The following is a 22,511-nucleotide window of genomic DNA, read 5'->3' as shown; positions in this document are numbered from 1 at the left end:
GGGCTCACGGACAAAGGTAATGATCTAGGCTCTCTTGGGGGTTGTTTTAGTTCTCTCTCGGTTGAATCACTTCAAGTCTCCTCTGCTGTTTGCTGCAGAGAAGCCACAGCAAGCGATATTGCAGCCATCACTTCAGAGGTAACAACATACTCCACTGCTCCAGGCATAGGAGTCAAAGCGGGGAAAAGAAAGACAGCACATCCTTCCTCCCAGGTTGTCCATCACAGCCACACACTGCAAACTGAGGCCGGGAAGACAAGCAGCAACTCTGAAAGACTTAGCCTTTGGCTGAGGGGACGATGTTCAGCAAGAAAAGCTTTCCACTGGCCAGCAGAAAGGTGCACTCCTCCAGCATCCAGCATTTGCACTGGTGTAAAAGGACTGGGTTACTCTCTGGAAGGGAGCTCTGTTTTTGTCCAGCATCTGTCAGACCCCTGGGACCCTTTAGCACTTTATCAAACAACCCTCTGGGATTTTAGTGTAACAGCACAGGATTTTAAACTAAAAAGAAAAAAAAGCCAGCCCCTGCCACTTTGTACTCAATCATTTACATATCACTTCTACTGCGGAAATCAGTTTTTGAGGGAAATTGTTGGTCACAATTCTGATTATTACCCCTATTTTGCTCATCAGATATACTAGTTTTAAAATATCAACATAACTACTAAACAAAAATTCAAACCAATGTCAAGGCTGATTTATTCATCAAAATCACCAGAAGGAGATTCTGGACAAAGAGAATGAGACAAAGAAAGAGCTGATTTACATGATCCAATTAGAGGGGAAAACACACTCCTCTGTGCAGCCAGGAGGAGGACCTGAAACTCCATCCGACTCCATCAACCAGGACCAGAGAGCACTCTGGTAAAGGAAGCTTCCCCAGGGACCAGCCACCTGCTGTAATCGCTTAAAAAATAAAATACAGACAAACAAAGCAGAGGATCAACACAATGAAGATGGTATCAAACATACACCCAGAAGTTCTTGCAAGTAGAAATTATAATCTTCTCCAAAGTATAAAACATGCCTTTGGTAGCTTTTTGAGTTGTAATAATGCAAACAGTAGACACCATCTAAACGTTTAAGAAAAAAGTTATTCAAATTAGTAGAACTAACATCATAGGCAAATGGGAAATGGTTTCCATTAGAACAATAAAGGAAACATTTCCTCTCATAAAATGTGAAACATGATTGTTTTTTAGCACAACCACCCCTAAAAACTTGGGATTCAGAGGAGAACCTCAAATTGTGTGTAAAAAATAAGGACGTGGTTTGCAGAGAAATCCGTGCCTTGAAGGTGAAATACAGATAGGATACAAAACCAGATACCACATATGGAGAGATGGTAGGAGAAGATTAGGACCTGGGAGTCCAGGCAGACTTCAGCACGGCTGCAAGGCAGAGACAGATATAAACACAAACCTGCCAACAACCCTTCCAGCAGCGAAAAGGCCTGCGCCCACCTAAGCTGCGGATGGGAAAGCCACAGGGCCACCCAGTCTCACCAACCCACAAAACTCCAGGAAGCCTGGCACAGGTGGCTGCCCCCTGCCCCACTCCCTCGAACACACACGGTGTGGGGTGCCCCCAGGCAGGCACAGAAATGAGTTCATCACTGGGTGCTGGCAGGGTGCCCCAACACAGGGAATTCAATAGCAATGGCAGGCCGAGAACCAGTGAATAATTCAGGCACCCCGCTCACTTACACCACTTCGAGGAAAGACAAAGCCAGCCTGCATTGCTTCCAGCCACCCCACACACGTGCGCTCAGGGTCAAAGTGGGAAGACAGTGCACAAGCCGCCCGTGAGCGTGCAAGCCCTGTGCTGCCTGGGAGGGCTGCCCGCTTGCCAAACCGTGCCACGCTGGCAGGCGTCGGCGAGCCCAGTCTGTTCTTACCACCAGCAGGAGCGGAGTACGGACGGGCTACACAGCACTGCTTGTTCCCCTCGCACACAGCTCCCTGTGTCCCTCCAGGAAGGAAAAGCCACCGGGAGGGTCATGTGCACTCCATCAGCCCAGCTCCCAAAGCTTAAAGCAGAAGAGGACGGAGGCTAATCTCTCACAGCCACCGGTCTGCCCTAGGAAAGGCTAGCTTAGATTAGTCTGACAAAAATAGGAAAAGCTGGAGGGGAAAAAAGAGGGATAAAGGAGAACAATTTAAAAAACTGTTCGGGATATGAAAAAATGTTAGCCTTTAAAGTGACAGAGTTACTGACTCAACATTGCATCACACAGCAGAGGAAACTGCTTTTGGAAAAAATTCTCTATGCCGGTCAGTAATATCTACTTAGGACCAGGAGCACTGAAACACTGGGAAGAGTCTCCGTCTCCTCCACCCAGACTGAGAACAGACACTGATTACAGCTCAACACTACAGAAACACAATTTCTTCTCGCCACCGCTAAGAATGGGAAAACCTCAAGGGCAGAAAGTATCTCTGGATTTCCTTCCTCTCCTTTCTCCAAAAATATATTTAATGCTGAAACTGTCCTGCCAGATCTTGATTCTCCAGGCCAGAAGAGACCTGGCTGATCAACCCAGCATTCTGGGTGCTCTCATTTTTAAGGAATGCCTTCCCCAGCACATGCTGTAACACGGCAAAAATACTTCCAGCATACAATGAGGCTGCTCCCTCCTCCTCCAGCCCAGCAGCCAGCTTTGCCCAGAGACCAGGTACCCCACATTATCGCACTGGCTGGAACAAAAGCACACCGAATCGGCCAGGGCAGGAACAAACAGTGGTTACAGCAGCCAACGGCAAGATGCAGAGCCTCACTGCATACCGGGCAGCTGATAACAGCACTGAGTCAGTCTTCACCGTGAGGCGTTCTCCCCATCGTTTCAGCTCTCAAGGACTTTCCAGCCGATTCGGGGCCAAGCACCTCACACACAGCAGCACCAGCACTGTCCCAGCAAGCCGTACTTCCCAGGCGTTGCTCTGCAGCTTACAGACACTACAGCTCAAGCAAACAGCACGTGCAATGGCACTGTACAAGGCTAAGCAGGTGGAAGTAGATTGGGTCCACTGTGCCCAGCAGGAGCCCCAGGTGGAAAAGAAGAGGAAAAAAAAAGAAAAACCAACTCATTTGCTTCCTACTCCTTTTCCTACATAGGCAGACGGACAGGGCAAAGCACCTTAAGCACAGATGTCTCTCCCATTATAGATCTCCCTAGGGCCTGCCAGGACTTAAGACTAGTTTAGCAGACAAAGAATCCCAAACCAAACGTGAAACCCCAAGTAAATCCTTGCAAGTCTGGGCTCTAGCTCCAGCAGCAGCTTCTTAATCTTCACTGCATTTTTTATATTTTTTAACTTTTTCTGGCACTCTGCTGACTGTCATAAAGGTAATGTATGGAATGTACAAATCTGTAGCAAAAACCATGCAGAGAGAAAACCTTATATTTCAGCTGAACACAAACTTGGTACACAGTGTATTTAGATCATGCCTTTTGACACTTCAGGTCATACTGTACAAACACCTGCAAACCAGTGGCTCTTCCTTTGTAAGCAGAGGTGGGACAAGAGAGGGGGCAAGAACAATATGAAGTCCCTCCATCTAAACCTCTTATTCCTTGTAACAAACAGGAATTACTGCATCATTAGATTTAGTAGCAGTACTTAAAAACAAATCAGATTTGGTGAGAGGAAAACAAAGCTATTGACTCCTGACATTTGCAACTTCAAGTATATTAGACCAACTCCTCCATTTATATTTAGTATACCAGTAAAGAAAGCAGCAGTGTCTAATTAAACAGCTGCAGCATAATCTTTACTGAGGGATCAAAGGCACCAGAAACCTTCCCCTTCCTGGTGCCACGGCTCCCTGGGAAGCCAGGCTCTTGCACGCTGCAGAAACCACCCCAGCTGAGTGAGTCACTGCTGCTATCCCAGTGGGGCATGATCCAGAGGGCAGCTGGAAACAGCTGCTGGGAGATCAACCAGAACAGGGAGAGAAATTCAGGCAAGGTCCCGATTTTGCCTGCTCCAAGAGAATTGTTTTATTCTTCTCACTTTGTCTGGACCACAAGCCTCCCCCATGCCTCCTGGGACCGTCTTCCTATCAAAGGGGACCGCAACCATCGTTTCAACTTCACCAACACCACAATGGACTCCAGAAGCACCAGGGAGGGACTCCTGAAAGAGCTCCTGTGCAATGAGGTCTCAGGCCAATTCCTAGCACCAGGGAAAAGGAAAGCAGCACAAACTGGAGGGGACAGAAGGTTGTGATCTGAGGGTGCAGGGCTCTGTCAAATACTGTCAAAGCAGTTTTTGGTATCCCTAAGTTTTTACAGAAGCTGCAGAATTACAGTTCTCACCTATTTCCCCAACTCAAATCTTTCAAGGAATTTACTGATATCCTACAAGTGCCTCACTATAAAGTATTGTTTTTCTCATGTTTGCACTGAGCATAAACAGTGCTGGCATGGCTTGGGCACATGCTGCCCAAATTCAGTGAAAAAACCCCCGAAGGACGCAATTTCCCTTTAGCTTTAAATTCACTACGAAAAGCATGAAAACACAGCATCTGCCACACGACCACACAACAGCTGCAGATACACAGGGGTCTACACACAGGTCCATAATCAAAATGTTTTGGCCTGTGCACAGTAGTGCACAAGAACCAGCGAAGCATCCTGAAACATAACTGACCTCAGTTTTCATAACCAATCCTCCTCACTCCAAGAAAATTGGTATTATTTTACATCATTACATTCAACCTATAGGAAATGGCAAAATAAGAACTGAGGAAGAATATTTACAGAGAGGGAACAGCTGGAAAGGGGCTAGATGAGTATCTTCAATGTGTATAAAGTTTTCCAGCTCCCTCTTTCAGTTCCTGAGCCAGCTGATAGTCACTGCACAGCACTGCACTGCGCCCAGCTACAAACATGAATCTCAACCCTGAGACTCCCTTTGACAATCAAAGGAAGGGTGGGAATCTGTCAATGAGCCTGCCCAGGTGGAAATACAACATATTCAGCCAAACCTCATTACAGGGCATCTCCGGCCTTTCTCTCCTCTGCTGCTTGCTCACCACGACAGCTGATCTATCAGTCACACTGCTCATCAGCACGCAGCCGCCTGTCCCCCACTGCCCACACCCTCCCTGTACACTCCTCAGCATGCAGCAGTAATTGCCTTTCCTATTAGCCCACAGCAACAACAGCTGCCATGGCAACTAACAATGATTTTAATAAGCATGGTCTGTTTTCAAGGGCAGCACACGCGTGCCGGCACATAAGTGTGTTGCGGACGCACACCGAGGGGAAGGAGGGCCTGCCATCAGCTACAAAGGCAGAGTTGAAAACGTGGCTGATCAGAGAAACCACAGATGAATAAATGTTTATCCCCCTCCTCTGCAGGAGGAGAGGACAGCCACTCACTCCTAAAGCTGTATGGGTATGAGAGATAGACAGCGATGTGGTGGTACTAAACATGCAAAGGGCTCTCCTTGCAAGAGCCACGGATGCTGCCCAGGTGACAGAAGCAACATGCAGCTGCACTGTGGGTACAGCGTGCCATGCCAACGTGTGCAATGCTGCTCTCAGCACCAGAGAGAAAGGCACAGCAAGCACTCAACACCACCTTCCCTCTCAAATGGGCAGCAGAGGCAACCCAGCTTTTTCAACAGCTTTTCTTTCTACAACACTACCAGAATCTCCTCTCAGGTCATTCCCCAGATCTCCTGTGCTCCAAAAAGTCAACATGCAGTTACTGGTGTAAAAAAAAAATATATATATATATATCAGTATTAAGGAGAAAAGTTTTGCCATCGTTGCTGTGCGCACACACAGAAAAATCCTTCTGATTCACTGCTTTACTTCAGCCTCCCAGTGTCTGGGGCTACCTGTCATGGTCTCAGCTACAAACAACTGCACCCACAGGCAGGACCTTTCCTGCACCTGCACCATGCCAGCATGTCACAGCTTCCCAGGACACCCCAACTCCCCCGGCAGCTGCTGGTGCCTTGTGTCCCTTGGTCCCAGTACCAGACACAGGGGTCAGGCCTACGGTACCTCAGGCCGACCTGCAGATCAGTTTACCACGGAAGATGCCGTTGCTGCACACAGAGTGAAATTGTGCATTACGGACAAACTACTTCAACACCTGGCAGGACCCAAAAGGCACAGTCCCATATCCTTCCCCAAACAGTGGGTTCACAAGCCATCCCCTCCTCTTCAACATGACCTAGCAGGCAGAGAGCCACCACAGTGGAGTCAGCTGGATTTAGTGATAAACTCCTCTTTGGCATTGCTAATTTTCTACGGGATCGCAAAAAAGAAACTCTGAGCCAAATGGAGAGCAGAGAGAAAGGATCACTTCTTTCAGCAGCTGCTGACCACCAGATCAGCTTAGCCTAGAGGTAAGGTTTCACACCATGCACGCCAACACAGGGAGTCACTACACAGGGGCTGTGCCTGCTGTAGATACCCCACAGACACAAGCCTTGGTGGCCCACAGTAAAGGGCTGTTATCAATCAGACCAACCCACACCAGGTGGCCTAACACTGCTCAACCCAGTAATACTGACACAACATTTGCAAAGCTTAAATTTAATACTACTATTTTTTTCAAAAGCCTTTTGAACCTTTGGCTTAATCAGTTGTTTGTCATCCACTCATCAGCTGCTACAAAGGGACACTTTCTGCTAGGCAATTTGCACCAACATCTGTAAACTCTGCATGAAAAACTTGAAGCAAAGAGACAAGAAAAGTAAGCATGGCACGGCAAAGCCCAGATTTCCAAACCTGCTGCAAGGCTAAGCACACAGCATCATTCCAGTCTCACAAACTATGCTGACTCATGGGAAAGGGCATTTTAAAAAAAAAAAAGGAAAGAAATCTGTACAACCTTTTTCCACCATAACACATATTTTGCACAAGCCTAAAGAAAATATGAAATATCTCTAACAATGGGATGCAGATCCATGTATGTATCTAATTTTAAGTGAATTTTGGTCCCGGCAAAGATGCTGTAGTTAAAATGCTACAGAGCATATCTTCTGCGAACACAGCAAGCTGACGCAGTACAAGATGCTGCATGAAGCTCACCATACGTTCCAAGGACCATCCTTAGATGGAGTGGGCAGCAATTAAGCAGGGAGGCCACCTAGTTTAAACTAGGGGAGGAAGGATGGCCCACTGAACCCAGTGCTCTGAGACTTCTGCTCCTGCACAGGTGACCTGGTGGTGTTTCATTCCTCTTGCATTACCTTGCACCACACTTTTCTTCCTAACATGAATGTTAAGCAATTACATGTGTTAGGATTTAAGAAGGGCTCAAATCTATGGTAACGGAGGCGAGGCTAAAGAATACAGCGATATTTAACTGTTAAAAACAAAGGATTAAATTTATGAACAAGAAACAAGAGATGTGTTTTGATTCCTGTAATGCTATCTTGAACAAACTGTGGATACATTAATCTCTGGCTAGCCCATACATGACAAAAAACCTCACTGCTACCTGACTTACTCCATTGACTGAGCCACACTGGAAGTGGTGGAGGAAAAGGATTTCTGGGAAACTTCTCCATTTGACACTGAGCAGTGACTGTGAACCTCTCCCCCAAGAAATAGCATGACCTCACTTTGCTGTACACCCTCCCTTTCCAAGCAGCACAAGAAAACGATGCTCCATCCTCAGCAGATTCATTGCTGCCCAGGGGGTTAAATACAGCAGCAATGAATTGACCAGTCTTGTTAATTTAATTCAGTTACATGGAAAATCTGTAAACAGAAGCAGAAGCCATGACAATACTATTAGAGGGCTCTGAACACAGCATTGTATAATTTGCTTTTGGTTATCACTACTAACTGTGCAAAGAGGAAGAACTTTTCCTAACAGACATTTTACATTTTTACTATTGAAGCTCTTCCAGGTAAGAAGTTTCCTACAGGCACATAATTTTTTTTCTACCCTGCCAATTAGCTTCACAAATAACATGCTGAATTAGCATTTGACCAGACACACTTCCAGCAATTCCAACCCAGGGCTAATTTAACAGTAGCCAGAGGGGAAAGCCCATGCCATCACCAGGGAAGGCAGCATCACCTGCCCTGGCTCTGCTGGAATGGAGCAACCTTTGGGAGATCAGGACATGGTATGACTCATTGGCCCTTCCCACTGCAATCTTGGTTCCAGTGCATCTGTTTGAACACAGCTCATACAAAATTCGTTGTAATTTTTTCTAGCAACTTCATGGAGATAGTTACCTCCATAACCAGCACTACGCAATAACCATCTGCAGGGAAGTAGATTGTCCAGAGAATGAAGCTAACCATCCAACAGCCTCCATACCCCAGGAAAATCCATACAAGACAGAAAAATACTTACCCAAGAAGTCAAGTTGAGAAGTTATCTTTTAAGAAGTTATCCACTACTTAGTGTGATTGTATTCATCATCAAAACCCTGCCCAGGAAATAAGGATTTCTCTGCCTCTGACAATGGTAGGAATTCACCCATGGAAGGGGAACAATGCCACATGTTTACTCCTGCCCAAAGGGCCCAGAGATTTAGGGACTGTCTTAAAAATCCTATTCTGGAAACAAAAGTAAAGATTGCTAATCCCAAAACCAATCAGACACATCTACAAACCTCTGAATCTTAATTACAAACTCCCAAGAATTCAGGCATTGAGAAACTGGTGACCTAGAATAAGAAACTGCTCAGGAGAACGGACATAAAAACTGTATTTCAGACTAACCCTGAGGATCAACCAAACCACACAAGCCAAACAAAACACTTGATACTACCATGTGACCAAGGCTGGTCAGTTTGTCCACTGTATTACACGTTTTCCAAAGCATTTGCATCACACCTCTTTATCAAGCACCAAATCCAAAGAAGCAACCCCACACAATACCTTATAATAAATATGGGAGCCCAAGCAGAGAGATTTCATGCTTACTTACGAGACATAGACTCAAGAGTTCACAGAGGAGCTTGCTAATGCCTTGTCAGCAACAGTGACAAAATAGCTGAGACCAAGCATCTTGGAAAATTTCAGTGCACACAGGAGTCAAAAACACCTGTCTCCTACACTTCCCAAGGACAGTCTGGGACAGGCATTACTTTGGGCAGACTGTCACCCCATTCACATCATAACCAGAGTTACTCGCTCTGAGGGAACAGGATTTGCCTGCAACCCCCAGAGCAACAAATACTAAAATCCAACAGAAACAGGAACATTTTTTATCATAGGATGAACCAGACCTAGTGAAGTACCATCCATTCCCCATCTACCTGTTAAAATATGCAGACTGGCTAGTCTTTTCACTATAGAGATGCTTCAGATTTTCAGATGCCAGCATGACAAGGAAGAAGAACCTGAGCACCAAAGATGAAAAATAGCAGCTGGTACAGAAAGGATAGAACAAATACAGAAAGCATGAACAAATGCTATATGGAATGCTACACTGCAAAGAAAGCCAATCTCCCTATCAAACTCCAACATAGCTGCCAAATGCTGCCCCACAAAGCTACCAAGACTGTGAGCTACTTCTATGGTAAATGCCTGCAGTAATCATGAGTTCCAAAAATGAAACAAACGCCAAGCTCAAAAAAAAAAAAAAAAAAAAACACCCCAACACACACCACACAAAAAGTATCTTCCTGTTTTCACTGGAAAGGTCATGCCTATTTAAGGAAAACTTCCCAAGCCACATGGACATGCTCCATCTACATCCATCAACTAACAGCCCCAAGTTAAATGTAATCACTCATCAAAGAATTCCTAGTCCTTAAAGGAGTCACGATCCAAGATGCTAATCCAACCCATGCTCCTCCTAGCATCCAAACCAGCCACAAATACCTGATACCACTCAAGATGAAAACATCAATTCATTGATCAGCAGAGGAGAAATCCTTACTCAACCCTTTAAGCATTGAATAATAGGAGGAAGAGAGACATATGCAAAGTTTTACAGCACCTCCATCCATTCTAGTTAGTTAGCATCTTCCCCATGGGAAACACCCTTGCCCAGGAGAACCTATATATTGATCACAGTCTGGCTGAAATAACTCAGATATGTTCTCACCCCATAGACAGAGAGGTTTCAGGTCAGAACATGAAGCATCAAGAATTCTTAGTGGTGCTGATTTATGATTTACTGACAGAGAAAAGTTATTTTTCTGAATCTGCGGTATTTGGCACTAACCATGTGATGCTCCTGTAGAAAGAAGGCAGAAGAGATATCAGGAAAGACTGTGAAATGCATCAAGTCTTTTCTGGAAGCATGCAATCAGTGGAGAGAGGCACACACAAAAAAACACAGACCTAATTACAAGCATCGTATGAATTTCCTGGCACAGGTACACAGACACATATATCCGATAACTGGTCCGACGACATATAGTCAAATGCCAGTCTCACTCTCATTTACCATATCCAAGTCCATCACAATAGTCTAGTTCTTGGACAAGACTAACTCACAGATGAGAAGGCACTGGAAGGAAGGAAGGATGGACAGATGACGTGATGGTTTTGGCTGGGATAGAGTTAATTTTCTTCATAGTAGCTAGTATGGGGCTATGTTTTGGATTTGTGGGGAAAAGGGTGTTGATAACAAAGGGATGTTTTAAGTACTGCTGAGCAGCGCTCAGACAGAGCCAAGGCCTTTTCTGCCTCTCACCCCACCCCTCCAGCCAGCAGGCTGGGGGGGCACAGTAAGTTGGGAGGAGACACAGCCAAACAGCTGACCAAAGGAATATTCCATACCATATGACATCACGCTCAGCATATAAAGCTGGGGGAAGAAAGAAGGGGGGAACATCTGGGGTTATGGTATTTGTCTTCCCAATAACCGTTACGCATGACGGAGCCCGGCTTTCCTGGAGATGGCTGAACACCCACCTGTCAATGGGCAGTGGTGAATGAATTCCTTATTTTGCTTTGCCTGTGCACATAGCTTTCGCTTAAACTGGCTTTATCTCAACCCATGAGTTTTCTCCCTTTTAATTGTCCCCCATCCCACCAGAGAGGGAGGGAGGGAGCAAGCGAGTGGCTGTGTGGTGCTTAGCTGTTAGCTGGGGTTAAACTATGACAGACGGAAACACCACAGTTAAATCCCACTGTAACCCTCTTTATTTGAAAATCAAAATCCACAGTTGGTCCACTTTCTTTTTAATTCCCCTTCTCCAGTGAAGCTTTCTCCAGCCCATGGCTGATGTTTAACCATGACTTAGACAACACTGTTCACAAATGCTGCTATCACCTGCTGCTGAATCCATCCCACCCTAGCAAATGGCCTTGCCTCCACTGTTTGCGACTGTGACCTCTCAGACAAGCTCTCACAACACGAGGCACTGGGCATGCAGACCACCACTCTTAGGGAATGCAACTAGCCAGGAAGTCAGAAATTTGCAGTAAGTGTTTAGGTATAAAAGTCACAAAGAAAAAGCTGTTAGATCCAGCTGTGACATTAGCAGATGCCAGGTCTCCACTGGATTTGTGTGAGCACTGAAGAGGCCTCCAGCCTCATCACTTCTCCCTCACTTGAAGGCAACAAGAATTCCTAGAGTAGATGCTGAGGCACAAAGGCGGCACCGCCAGGTTGGCCTTTATCTCCTCTTGGCAAAAAGCAGTGGGATGGGGTGTTTTTTCCTCCCCTACAGTTTATACTACTTCCAGTGTAACAGTCTGACAATCCTGGCAACAAGATAGGGCATCATCTGGCCCAAAATCCTGGTCTTGTTCTCCAGGGCTCTCTGCAGATGACAGAGCCCCAGCCATACAGCACATTTCTGGTCCCCCTTTTCTCAGTGCTGTACTCAGCTAAGAAGAAAAGAGAACAGAACTGAGAACCCATGAAAAAAAGCAAGAAAAAGCAGGCAGTGGTGGGATGCATCAGGGGCATGTTATTCAACAAGAAAAAGGAAGGAGATAGGAAGTCCGTGATCACCCAAGTGCTTTTGACCCAAGATACCTGAATCCCAAGTAGCAGGATTGTTTTGCAGCCCAACGTGTCACAAAGCCCCCCCAGCAAAACATGCCTTAGCTTGCCTCCCTCTAACCCCACAAGCACCCATGCTGAAACCTGTGTCCCCAGGAAGGGGGAGAGCTGCCAGTCCCCCATGCAGCCAGTGCAGGGAGCTGGTTCCTGACTCTCCTGCATGCACAGCAGCTTTTCTGTTTGCTAACAGACCGAAATATGCTTTTAACTCAAAAGGCAAGGTAGCTACCTTCTATCCTAAAACAGCGTTTCAATCGCAAAAATTGAGGGCTGTGGATTAAAAAATGCTAGTTACAGCCACCCATGCAACTTCCACTGTTTCCTCATGTGCAGGGACATTACATCAAATGAGGCTTATGTGCTATTTTTGCCTGACTCCTGCTTTGTTCAAGCCTAGGAAGCACTGTCTTCTGAGCAGCAAAAACAGCTGCAGAAACCAAAAGGTATGTGGGTTTGTAGTTAAAGACAAGTGGTATCCCTTCTTAAAAAGTTAAGATTTCAAACCTCATCTTCAAAGGAAGGTTTTGCTGTGATGATGACTAAGTTACTTACTTCAAGCTTTTCCACTTTTTTTCAAGACAAAGACAGAATTGCTTTATATTTGCCCAATATGACACACTTAAGGATCAGTATGTGGAAGTGGTAAGTATTCATATATACAGTGGGAGTTGTGGAGAGCTGTAGATCGGGAACTTAAACATAACCAAAACCCTACCAGCTACAATAAAAATTACAAATAAAATTTAAAAAAACAGGTTGCAAGTGTCATTTTTGCAAAACTGGTCTTACTACCAGTACCTCCATTCCCCATTTCTACAAGTCCCCATTTCTCTCAGGAAAACGGCAAAAATAAGATCGTTAGTATCCGTGAAACACCCACACTACACTGGTGAGTACTGTGGAAGAGACCATTAAAAAATTAATAGTTTTGCATTCAGTGCAAGGTTTAGATTATCTGCAGTAAATTCTGTTTGGGGTCACACATAAGATGAAAAGGAAGAAATTAAATATTTAATAGCTCTCAGTCCAAAACCTGACCTCACACCATTTTAACTGATAAAAAAACTCCCGCTAGATTTAATAGCGCCTCAGCGAGCGCTATCCATTTGATGCTTTTATGGAGATGAGATCATCTCTATAAATATCAAATGTACAACCACATAATTAAGACCCTACACGGTGCCTTCTTGTCACATTCTCCTGCTGGGTACTCACTGGGTACGAGCTCCAGCCCACACCATGCTGGACGCACCATGTATTAAATCTCCCGCGGTCCAGCCCACTGCAGCACTGGCTCTCCCTCTGGCACATTCTCTGTCTCCTCAACCCTCTGCATTCAGGAGGCAGGTCCCAGCAGCCTTAGACCACCCAGCACAAACACCAGCTCTCACAGCACTGCAACAGCATAACACACCTCTTCCTAAAACTGGAGCATCGAGGGCATTCTGTGTTTTCACACACTTCAACTTCCACTCCTGGTCAAAACAAGTAACAGGACAGGCAGGAGCTTTAGAAGTCAACTGATTTCTCCTGCTGGCTGCCCAAGAGACATTCAGATTTCAGCAAACCAGCAGGAGTGATATGTAAACTTTACTGCCTCAGTTTCCTCCATGATCCGGATCATTCCTGAGGCTGACATCACACAGAGTCCTGCTTCCTGCCCTGATACATCCCACCAACCCCAGGACATCTGCCCATACCATGCTGCCAGCTTCCACCTCCTTCTGTACACCCCATGGTTCAATCTGCTGCAGCAACAGCCTAAGTTTCTTCCCTGAACAAACCTTTTGCATCTCCCCAGGTTGCGTGGCAGGGGCCACTCAGGAGAGTGGAAGTAGCATCACTTAGAGAGAGTGATCCCTTTAATCCCAGGAACCACCCCGAGTCATTCCAAAGCTCAGCTTCAAGAGTAAGAGAAGGGAGAAGCACCTACAAAACATACTCCATCCTGGTCCAGCTTCACTACAAGGCTACACAGGACTTTTAACATGAAACAAGGATAGGAAAGAGGCCTCTGATGGACCTTCTCTCCAGGACAGGAGAGTACAAAGGGTAATGGAGAAGCCCTTTAATGCACGCACTTCCCCTCATTTGTCTTCCCACAAAAAGCAAGCAAAGCCACAGAACAGAGTAAAAACAAAAAGCCGGGCAGCAATGGCTCAGAAGCACCATCACGCCGCTGGGACAGTCACGCCTGGCTACGTCGTCTGTGGAACCGGGGCCCCGGAGAGAAGGCGCCCAGGCCGGCAGCAGGCAGAGCCCACAGAGCCCAGCCTTCCCCCGGCCTCACCGGAGGGTGGTGAGCAGGCTGGAGGAAAGGCCACCTTCCCACCCATCGCAGGGTACTGGAACGGCAACCGCAAGCAATAAATTATAGGCCTGGGATCCCAGCTACAGCCTCCTCTTAGCCCACACAGCACTAAACCAAGGCTTTTAAGTGATGCTTTGGTGGGATTTTCTTCCCAGGCATCACCCCCGACGGTGACAACCACCCCAAATGTCTGCAAGAATATCCTACAGAAATAGCAGGGGAAAAGCTGTGCAGAAAGCCTCAACTAAAAGAGCACACTCTGATCCCTTGAAGAAACCTGAGCTGGATCCAGATCCCAGGGCCTCAAAGGCCTCTGGGGAAAATATTTTGATATTTGTAACACACAGCAATGCCACATAAGGCTGCTGCTTTAGCCTCTCTATTAAAGGAAATTTAGCTACATACAGCCAGAGGGTAAGAAGTGCTGACACATGGGGGCTTTTCTGTCCCCCCCTTAAATGGTACAGGTTCTTCCCCATCTCTATGCCAATACCTGGCATTATTGCTGAGGCAGTTATGAGCGGATAAAACCCAAGAAAGTCACACAGAAAAAGCAACAATTGCTTCTAGCCCACACTTTCTGAAGCAAGCACCCAATCTTCTTGCACAATGAATTCTCCTAGACAAAAGCAAACACAAGCAACAGCCCCAGAAACAGCCACTTCAAAAACATGCCAGACCGAGTCCCACTGTCCTACCCAAGAGATGCAAGTAAAAGATCTCATGACCTCTTTTCTAATCGGTATGAATCACAAGTACACTCTGCCCACACTCCAAAGGTTAGGAGGTGGCAATGGTATATAGCTGACTGAACACCAATGTCGCACCAACTGAGCTGGCAGAAACTGCCAAAGTTTCCTGCTCTGCCCAAACAGATGCTAGATCCAGCTCAAGTTCAGCTGTTGCCTCTGATTAAAGGGGAAGGCTTTTGTATACAACCTTTCCCACTTTGCAGCTACTTAAATACATCATATTATCGCTAAGGAGTCAGCATCCCGTTTCCCTCAGTCCAGCAAGACAGCTGCCTGGGTAGTTTCGATAGATGCCAGCCATATGCACGTGTGACAAGCCAAACAAGAGGAATTGGAACGGTTCCCAAGCCTCTTCCCAAACACCCCAGAAATCCTCCAGAACCAAGAACACAGGTTAGAAACTTCAACCTACGATGGGCCCTTCTCAGCAAAGCCCAGCAGGCAGCAAAGGTTTTCTGCAGGAGAGGTGCCCTGGCACGGCTCAGTGGAACAGCTCGGCAGAACCCTGGCAAGAAGCGCTGCAAGTCAGGACGCTGGCATGGTCCAAGCCTGGCGAAGACTGTTTTGTACAGCCCCTGCCATCATTGGGCTTGGCTCCTACAAACATCTCAAATTCAACCCAAAAACTGGAGGTGCACTCAGGGAAGTGAAGTGGAGGGAGGGGGAAGCATGCTGAGGAAAATATATACACATCTTTCAAACTAACATGTGCCTGAATTTATAAAGATTGCTGGCCAAATTAAATTTACTGGAGAGCAAAGGGAGTTAAGGCCCAAAATGCAGTCAAGCAGCTCTAATCCCTAAACATCGGGATTATCTCATGACAGCTACACTCCAGTGTCCACTCAATACCCCTGTAAAAAGTAAATCAACAGAATGCTTCAATGAACTGGAACTCGTTACTTCTAATTGCTATTCTTACTTCACTTCTGGACGTTCCTCTGATCCCTCAGCCACCGCATTTCAAAAGCACACATACACACGGAAGGTCAAGTAATATCCAAGATGAGCAAATTAACTAAGCAGGTTTCCAGCCGACCAAAACACTTGCCCTCCTCTTGCTTGGTATGAAAACTAAGGTTTGCTCCACCCCACAAGAGAAGTCAGCAGCATAGAGGGATAGGTTTTAAAACCTCTTCAACCAATGCGATCCCTAACATTTTCCAAAGGGGCAGAGGTTCCTGTGCAACAAACCAAACACTGCTAGTGACAGGCTTCTATTTTTCCAAGCTAACAAGAGGTATGTCCTTCAGCAGCAGTCTCCAGAGGGCAGTGGACCACACACAGAATCCAGTTCAGGTCCATCTCAACTTCAGTTTGGCTTCCCTACCACTAATGCAAACGAAGCAGTTTTTATTTTATTTTATTTTACCACTGCCTCCTTTGCGTCTCCATGCATCTCCTATTCCTGTTGCCACCAACCTCACCACAGCAGAGCCACTGAAAGCCCTCAGTACAGCCACAATAAACCATGCAGCTAACAGCAACACAGCTGCCAAAATTTCAGTGACCAGCACTTCTTTGAGACAGTCTTGAAAAGAGGCGTGAACCTCCAAAACAAAAGGGCAAGGTGGGAGCCCTGCTTGCTGCACCACTGGCAGGAAAAGCCACGAGGGTACTTCACAGGACATGCATGGGAGAGAGGCACACTGCTCCAAACTCAGCTAGGTGGGCAACCTTTTAAAAACGCAAGGGAGAGCCCGGCCTTTCTGCAAAATGCCAGTGCACTCATGTTTCTAAACAGGAGTTCTGAAAAGGAAAAATAAAATGCTTATGTCTACAGCTGGTACACATACACAGAAGGAAACCATTTCCAACAGAGCCAGACCTCTGTTCAGCTTCCAACCTCAAAACCACAGCCATCACCTTTAAACACAAACCTCTGAAATCCAAAGAGAAATACCGACAGAGCCTGGAAGGGTGCTAAAGAATCCAGAATACTTTACTTGGGCTTTCCATTTTCCTGAATATGGCAAGAAAAGAGTCAACATTAAAGTGCTCTCAATGTCTCCAAAATCCCAACTTTCCGTCTGCTTGCCAAACCTTTTCTTTGAACTGCATTTTCTAAGTCTTCCCAGACTATGTCAGGTCTAACTCACAACACTCAAATATTTTCAAAAAAGCAAAGGACAAAAGCAAACAAAAGTAACAACAAACTTAAAGGTGATTCATTATGTCTCATCACATCAGCAATAGTCTGTCCAAACAGCATCCCAGGAAACCTCATCCTGGATCCAAAGCAGGCGTCAGCTTCTAAAAACTGGAACTTCGTTTCTTTTTTAGAATATCTTGTATCCCCTGCATTGCTCTGCATCTCTTTACAAAGAGAACCATGCCATGAATAATAAGAGAGAAGAAAAAGCTAACCTGATTACACAGCTTTTCCCTCATTTACTGGAACCATCTACTTACAGAAGATACTCTCTTCTGTAAGATTTAAAAATACAGATTTCCATAGGGTCCCCATAGCACAGAAGCTGTTATTTACTGTTCCCTTCTCAATTACAGTCCCACTCAGCCCTATTACTTCTAAAACCCAAACCCATCTTGGGAAATTATCAGCAGACTGATTTCTTGCCCTCCTCTGGAGCACCATGAACGGGTGAGGACACTGTTTGCCATGAAGCACCACCAGTGTCCCCACTCTCCCCTTTCTGTGGCCTGCTGCTGTTCAGGGTTTCCAGTCTTCAGGCTGGAAGAAGTCAAGCTGGCAGAAGGTATTACAGACCATCTTCTGGCTCTCAGTAGGAAGAGAAACCACAGACTTTATTGCGGAGCAAAGACTTATCATCTATTACATCATTATTTAGTCACAGGGGACTGATCTCAACACTGTTAGTCATCTTTATGAACCCTGTAAAGACATGCCTGAATGACAATACAAAGTCACCACTCATCACTGCCACTAAAAGTTTACGTGGACTTGATAAGGCATATACCACAGCTACACTAACTGTCTTCCCTGTCAGCCATGCTCATGGTTGCAGGGGTAATTTCCCCAAATTCTCAGGGATCCTGAGCACACAAGTCATTCACGAAAGAGGAACAAGAATCAGCTTTGTTCACACCTTGCATCTAATTCCAACTATGTATTACCTCTAGGTATAATTTTAATCCACTAACCAGCCTAGGCCCTATAAAAAAGTTGAACCAAAATTCACCTTGGGAACCGAATGGAGTCGATGAACTCATTCAACCCCACACGGAGGAACTGGAAGATATTTTAACAATTTTCTTCAGCAGCATAAGCTGGCTGATACACCTCTAGGACCTCAGTGGGGAAGACAAACAGCACCGTGGAATTACACCTCTGACTGCAGCTCCAAAGAGAAAGAAGGGACACTTCCCAGCTAGCCACAACATTTCTGGTCTTTCATCATGCAAGGAACAGAGGAGGAGAGAAATAATTGCAAGGGTGCGTTCTCCTCCATCTGTGCAGCAGTCAACCTCTTCTGACAGGCAGCAAATACAGCTGCATTAACAACTGCATTTCAGTGCACTTTCACAAGTGACTTACACCAATATAACGTTTTTTTCTTCCTCTGTTAGGGACTATTTTTACCAAGATCAGCAAGCTGATCCAAATGATTCAACTCATCCAAGCCAGGAAACACAGAGCAAGCTAGTTCCTAGCTAGTATATATATACAGTTAAAAAGCAGCAGTACCTTTGGGGCCCTTTACCTCCAAAGCTTGCAAGTATATCCAAACACTTCCAGGAGACCTTCCTGGTCGGCGGAATTTTATTTTTGCCACTTATGGACCAGAGGGAGCTAAAAAGTAGCAGTATGTGCTGGTCCTTTTCCTCCCACGCCACGATTAACTGAAATATGTCCCAGAAGCAGATAGCAGCCATGATCCGATTTGTCCCAATCCCAACTCAAGCAGCTTTACACCACCCTCCTAACAAGATCAGCACTGGCCAAACACCATTTATCCAGCCTGATCAAAGATGGATTAGATAATGAAACCCTAACTGCATAAGCTGTCTGAGCATGCTGGCCTGAGACAGCAGAAAACAAGAAGCTCACTAAATTTAAGGGCTACTTTAAGCTTTAAGCCACACTTCGCCCCAAGTTCTTAATAACTAGCTACTATTTTATCTTCCTATAGGCTAGCTTCTATATTTCATATTAAGAGACAAAAAAAGGGTATTAGTTTTACAGTTGCATTCCTAATTTCTATAGCTAAATTGTTTATTTCAGCTTCACAAGCTGTGTTCACACCCTGAACCACTGGTAGGTAGGGGTTATGCAAAGAAACTGTGGCAAGTGTGGCACCCCAGGATTCCTCGCTATCAGCCCAGGGACATGAGGTCACCAAGTTTACACAGCAACAGCCTGTGGCTCTGGAACAGGAAGTAGAAAATTGACAGGATCTGCAGGAAAAACAAGGTACAACAGTTTCTAGTGTTATTTCCAGTTTCCAGAAAGCCTCTAGTACATGGAGGGGGGAAGCGGGTAATAATAATAAAAAAAATAATAATCAAAGAATAGGGTCTTTATTCCTCTTGTAAGCATTATGTACAGTCAAACGTAAGGAATTTACTAAAAAGAAGCTGTTATTCTAAAATAAGGTACTTCAAAAGAATATACCATCTGAACAGAAACCTTCATGAAAGGCAATCTTGTGTTTTGACTTTTAAGTAAAAAGATAACAAATTTCCCAAACATTAAAGAACACCTTTTTCCTAGCTCTGATATTATTTGCAAGTATTTGGTATTTCTTGGTTACAAACATGAGAAGATTCTCCAAATAAATAAAACACCCTTTTTAACAGTAAAAAAAGCCAAGGGAAACTTCTGGACACACACAATGGCATGTGTGCGTGTGTATATACGTACACGTTTATTTTCATCTTTTATATTGAAAGATTGAAAAAACCTTTTCCATATATACATAAATATTAAAATTACACTAAGAATACCAACTACCATATGGAGGTCCCTGTCTAAAGAACAGTCACAGACTATAAACACACGACTTTAAAACTGGACTCTACTAGCTGCACTTCTCCATCTAATTTCTCCACTGTTTGCCTGTGTTTGACATGGAAACAAAACCCCAACTTTCCACTAAAATCCACAATTAATCCATACTACCATTACCACCAGCACTACACATCGCTGTGCACACACTGCTGTAGCCCCATAGTCAAATGCTGCAATCTTAACAACCTGTACTATTCATTGACCAGATAATAAAACACTGTCCTCAACGTAAACATAGAAGGGAGACTTTTACGTATACAGAAATCATACTTGTTTGCAATTAAAAAAAAAAAATAAAATGGAATTTTAAGACTCTTTTGTTAAGCCAGTTCAAGCCCCTCCCTGGGCAATTTTCAGTTGATTTATCACCGGTTTACATCGACACCAGCCAGTTTAACCACTAACTGCAGGTAAACTGGTGCACCTCCTGTAGCTATGCAGAACCTGTGCCTCAGACTTGGAAGAGCTGGAAGAATTTCATGTCACCATGTTCAAGCACTCATTCATAATTCCTAACAAGGCACAATATATAAGCACTCCCTCAATGCTGAGCATCTTTCTCCTTGCCATTATATACATTGTCTGAGTCATACTTGACACCTACATGTGGGAGAAGATACTACTTCAAGGAATAAAGGAGCACAGCATGGTTTTTACTGGCCTTGCGGGAGCACAAGCAGCATCACTCGGGTGTGAAGCTCCAGCCTACATTCTGCTCACACCATCACGCTGGGGAAAAAGTGATGTTGTAAGGTGGAGACACTGCCACGAAAAGCTGAACATCAAACAGAACCACAAACAAAACCCTCCAGCTATAAGCTATTTAAAAACAAAATAAAATTAAAAAAATCTTGAGCGTGCAAACTGGGGACAGCCTGGGAAATAAGAAGGAAAGACCACGGGCCAGCATTCGGCGTCTGGATGAGAAGCATGCTGGAGAAGACAGGATGCTCCCCTTGGAAACTACCAGCGGTGTTTACGAACCCAAGACAAGGTGAGAAGAGAAACAAGTTCAGGTGAATAAATCACACCGCCTCCCAAGACCTGCGATACACTCCTCAGGAGAAAGGGATGCAAAAGGCCGGCGCGACTGCCGTAACAACCCACCCCGTACAACACCCAGACAAAGGAAAGCAGGAAAGCCCTGGCAGCATCACCCCACAAACACAAAAGCGAACGCACCTGGAAAGCGCAACGCTTTGGGGACGATCGAAACGTGCTGGCCGAAGGCGACAGCACCGTAAGACCCCGCCGGCAGCCCCCGTGCCAAGCGGGATGACGGCCCCCCGCCGCCCCCCGAGCCCCTTCCTCCTCCCCAGGCAGCACCCGGGTTCCTCCCGATGGCTTACGAGACCCGAAGGCGACAGGAGCGCGCCACCCGCCGCCACCCCCCGCGCCCAGCCCCGCCACCGCGGCCTCCCCACGGTCCGCGGCCTCCCCACGGTCCGCGGCGGCGGCGGACGGCGCTGCCCAGAGCGCCGGGCCCAGCGGCGGCCCCCGGAGGGCCGCGGCCCCACGTGCTGGGCTGCGCCCCGGGAGCCGCCCGCCTCAGGCCGGGGAGCCCCGGGCAGGAGACCCGCCGCCCCCCTCGCTGCTCCCGGCCGCTGCCGGCGGGGGAAAGGGCCGCACGCCCGTAAGCAACGCGCTGAATCCCGCAAACCGAAATGAAACGCGGCCCGGCCCGGCCGCCCCACTCCCGCCGAGCCCCGGTACAGGAAAGCCGGCGAGGGCCCGGCCGGCCCGGCCCTGCCCGCTACCTGCATGCCGCCGCCGTCGGCCTCCGCCTCCGTCCGCAGCCGCTTGCTGTGGCCGCCCTCGGCGCCGTCCCCACCGGGCATGGGCTGCTCCAGCTCCGGCTCCCGCTTCACGCCGCGGGCGGCCCCCGCGCCGCCGCCGGCCAGGAGCTGCGGCTGTGGCTGCTGCTGCTGCTGCGGGGGCTGGCCGCCCTCCGCCATCCGCGCCGCCGGAGCCCCGGCCGACCCCGCCGCGATCGCCCCGCTCTGTCACCGCGACGCCCGGCGCTGCCGGAGGAGGAGGAGGAGGAGGGCGAGCCCCGCGCCGCAAGCAGAGCAGCGGGCGCGGCGGGCTCCGACCCACCGGAGCCCCTCGGTCACGGGCTCGGCGGTGGCTGGGGAGGGGCCGAAGCCCCTCGGCAATCTCCGGAAACGCCGGCCGGGCCGCCGGAGCCGCGCGACCCCCGCTCGGCAACCTTCGGCGCTGGCGGCGGCGGGCGGGGCGGGGGCGGGGCGGGGGCGGGACGCGGGGCGGAGCGGGGCCGCCGGGAGGCACAGGCCGCCGGGGGTCGCCGCCGCCGCCGCAGCCGTCGCCGCTGGGCCGCACGGGGCGGCGGGAAATGGCCGCTCGCCCGCCCGCCCGGCCCGGCCGCTGCAGCCGGAGCCGCCTCAGGCGGCGTCCGCCCAGCCCCGCGCCCGGGCTGCCTCGTCCCGCGCGGCCTGGGCTGAGCCGCGAGCGCGGCGCTGCGGGGGCCGCGGGGGCCGCGGGGG

At 47.5% G+C, this 22,511-nt stretch overlaps 1 protein-coding gene across 8 annotated transcripts in view; it reads right to left on the bottom strand.

Moving 5' to 3' along the window:
- The window catches only part of RBFOX2 (RNA binding fox-1 homolog 2), a 174,299-nt gene extending 152,067 nt beyond the window's left edge, over positions 1 to 22,232 (bottom strand). For all 8 annotated transcript variants that reach the window (XR_005104354.1, XR_005104353.1, XM_037388232.1 and 5 more), the window contains exon 1: positions 21,765 to 22,232. Coding sequence is in view for 6 of the 8 variants with exons in the window: in XM_037388232.1 (XP_037244129.1) it covers positions 21,765 to 21,962 (198 nt within the window). In the remaining 2 variants the exon portion in view is untranslated. The remainder of the gene's footprint in view (positions 1 to 21,764) is intronic.
- Positions 22,233 to 22,511: the final 279 nt, after the last annotated feature.

Source organism: Falco rusticolus, chromosome 5 (genome assembly GCF_015220075.1).
Source record: "Falco rusticolus isolate bFalRus1 chromosome 5, bFalRus1.pri, whole genome shotgun sequence".
In the NCBI taxonomy this organism is placed as follows: Eukaryota; Metazoa; Chordata; class Aves; order Falconiformes; family Falconidae; genus Falco; species Falco rusticolus.
The sequence above is the reverse complement of the archived record's forward strand: the minus strand, read 5'-3'. Positions and strand labels throughout refer to the sequence as shown.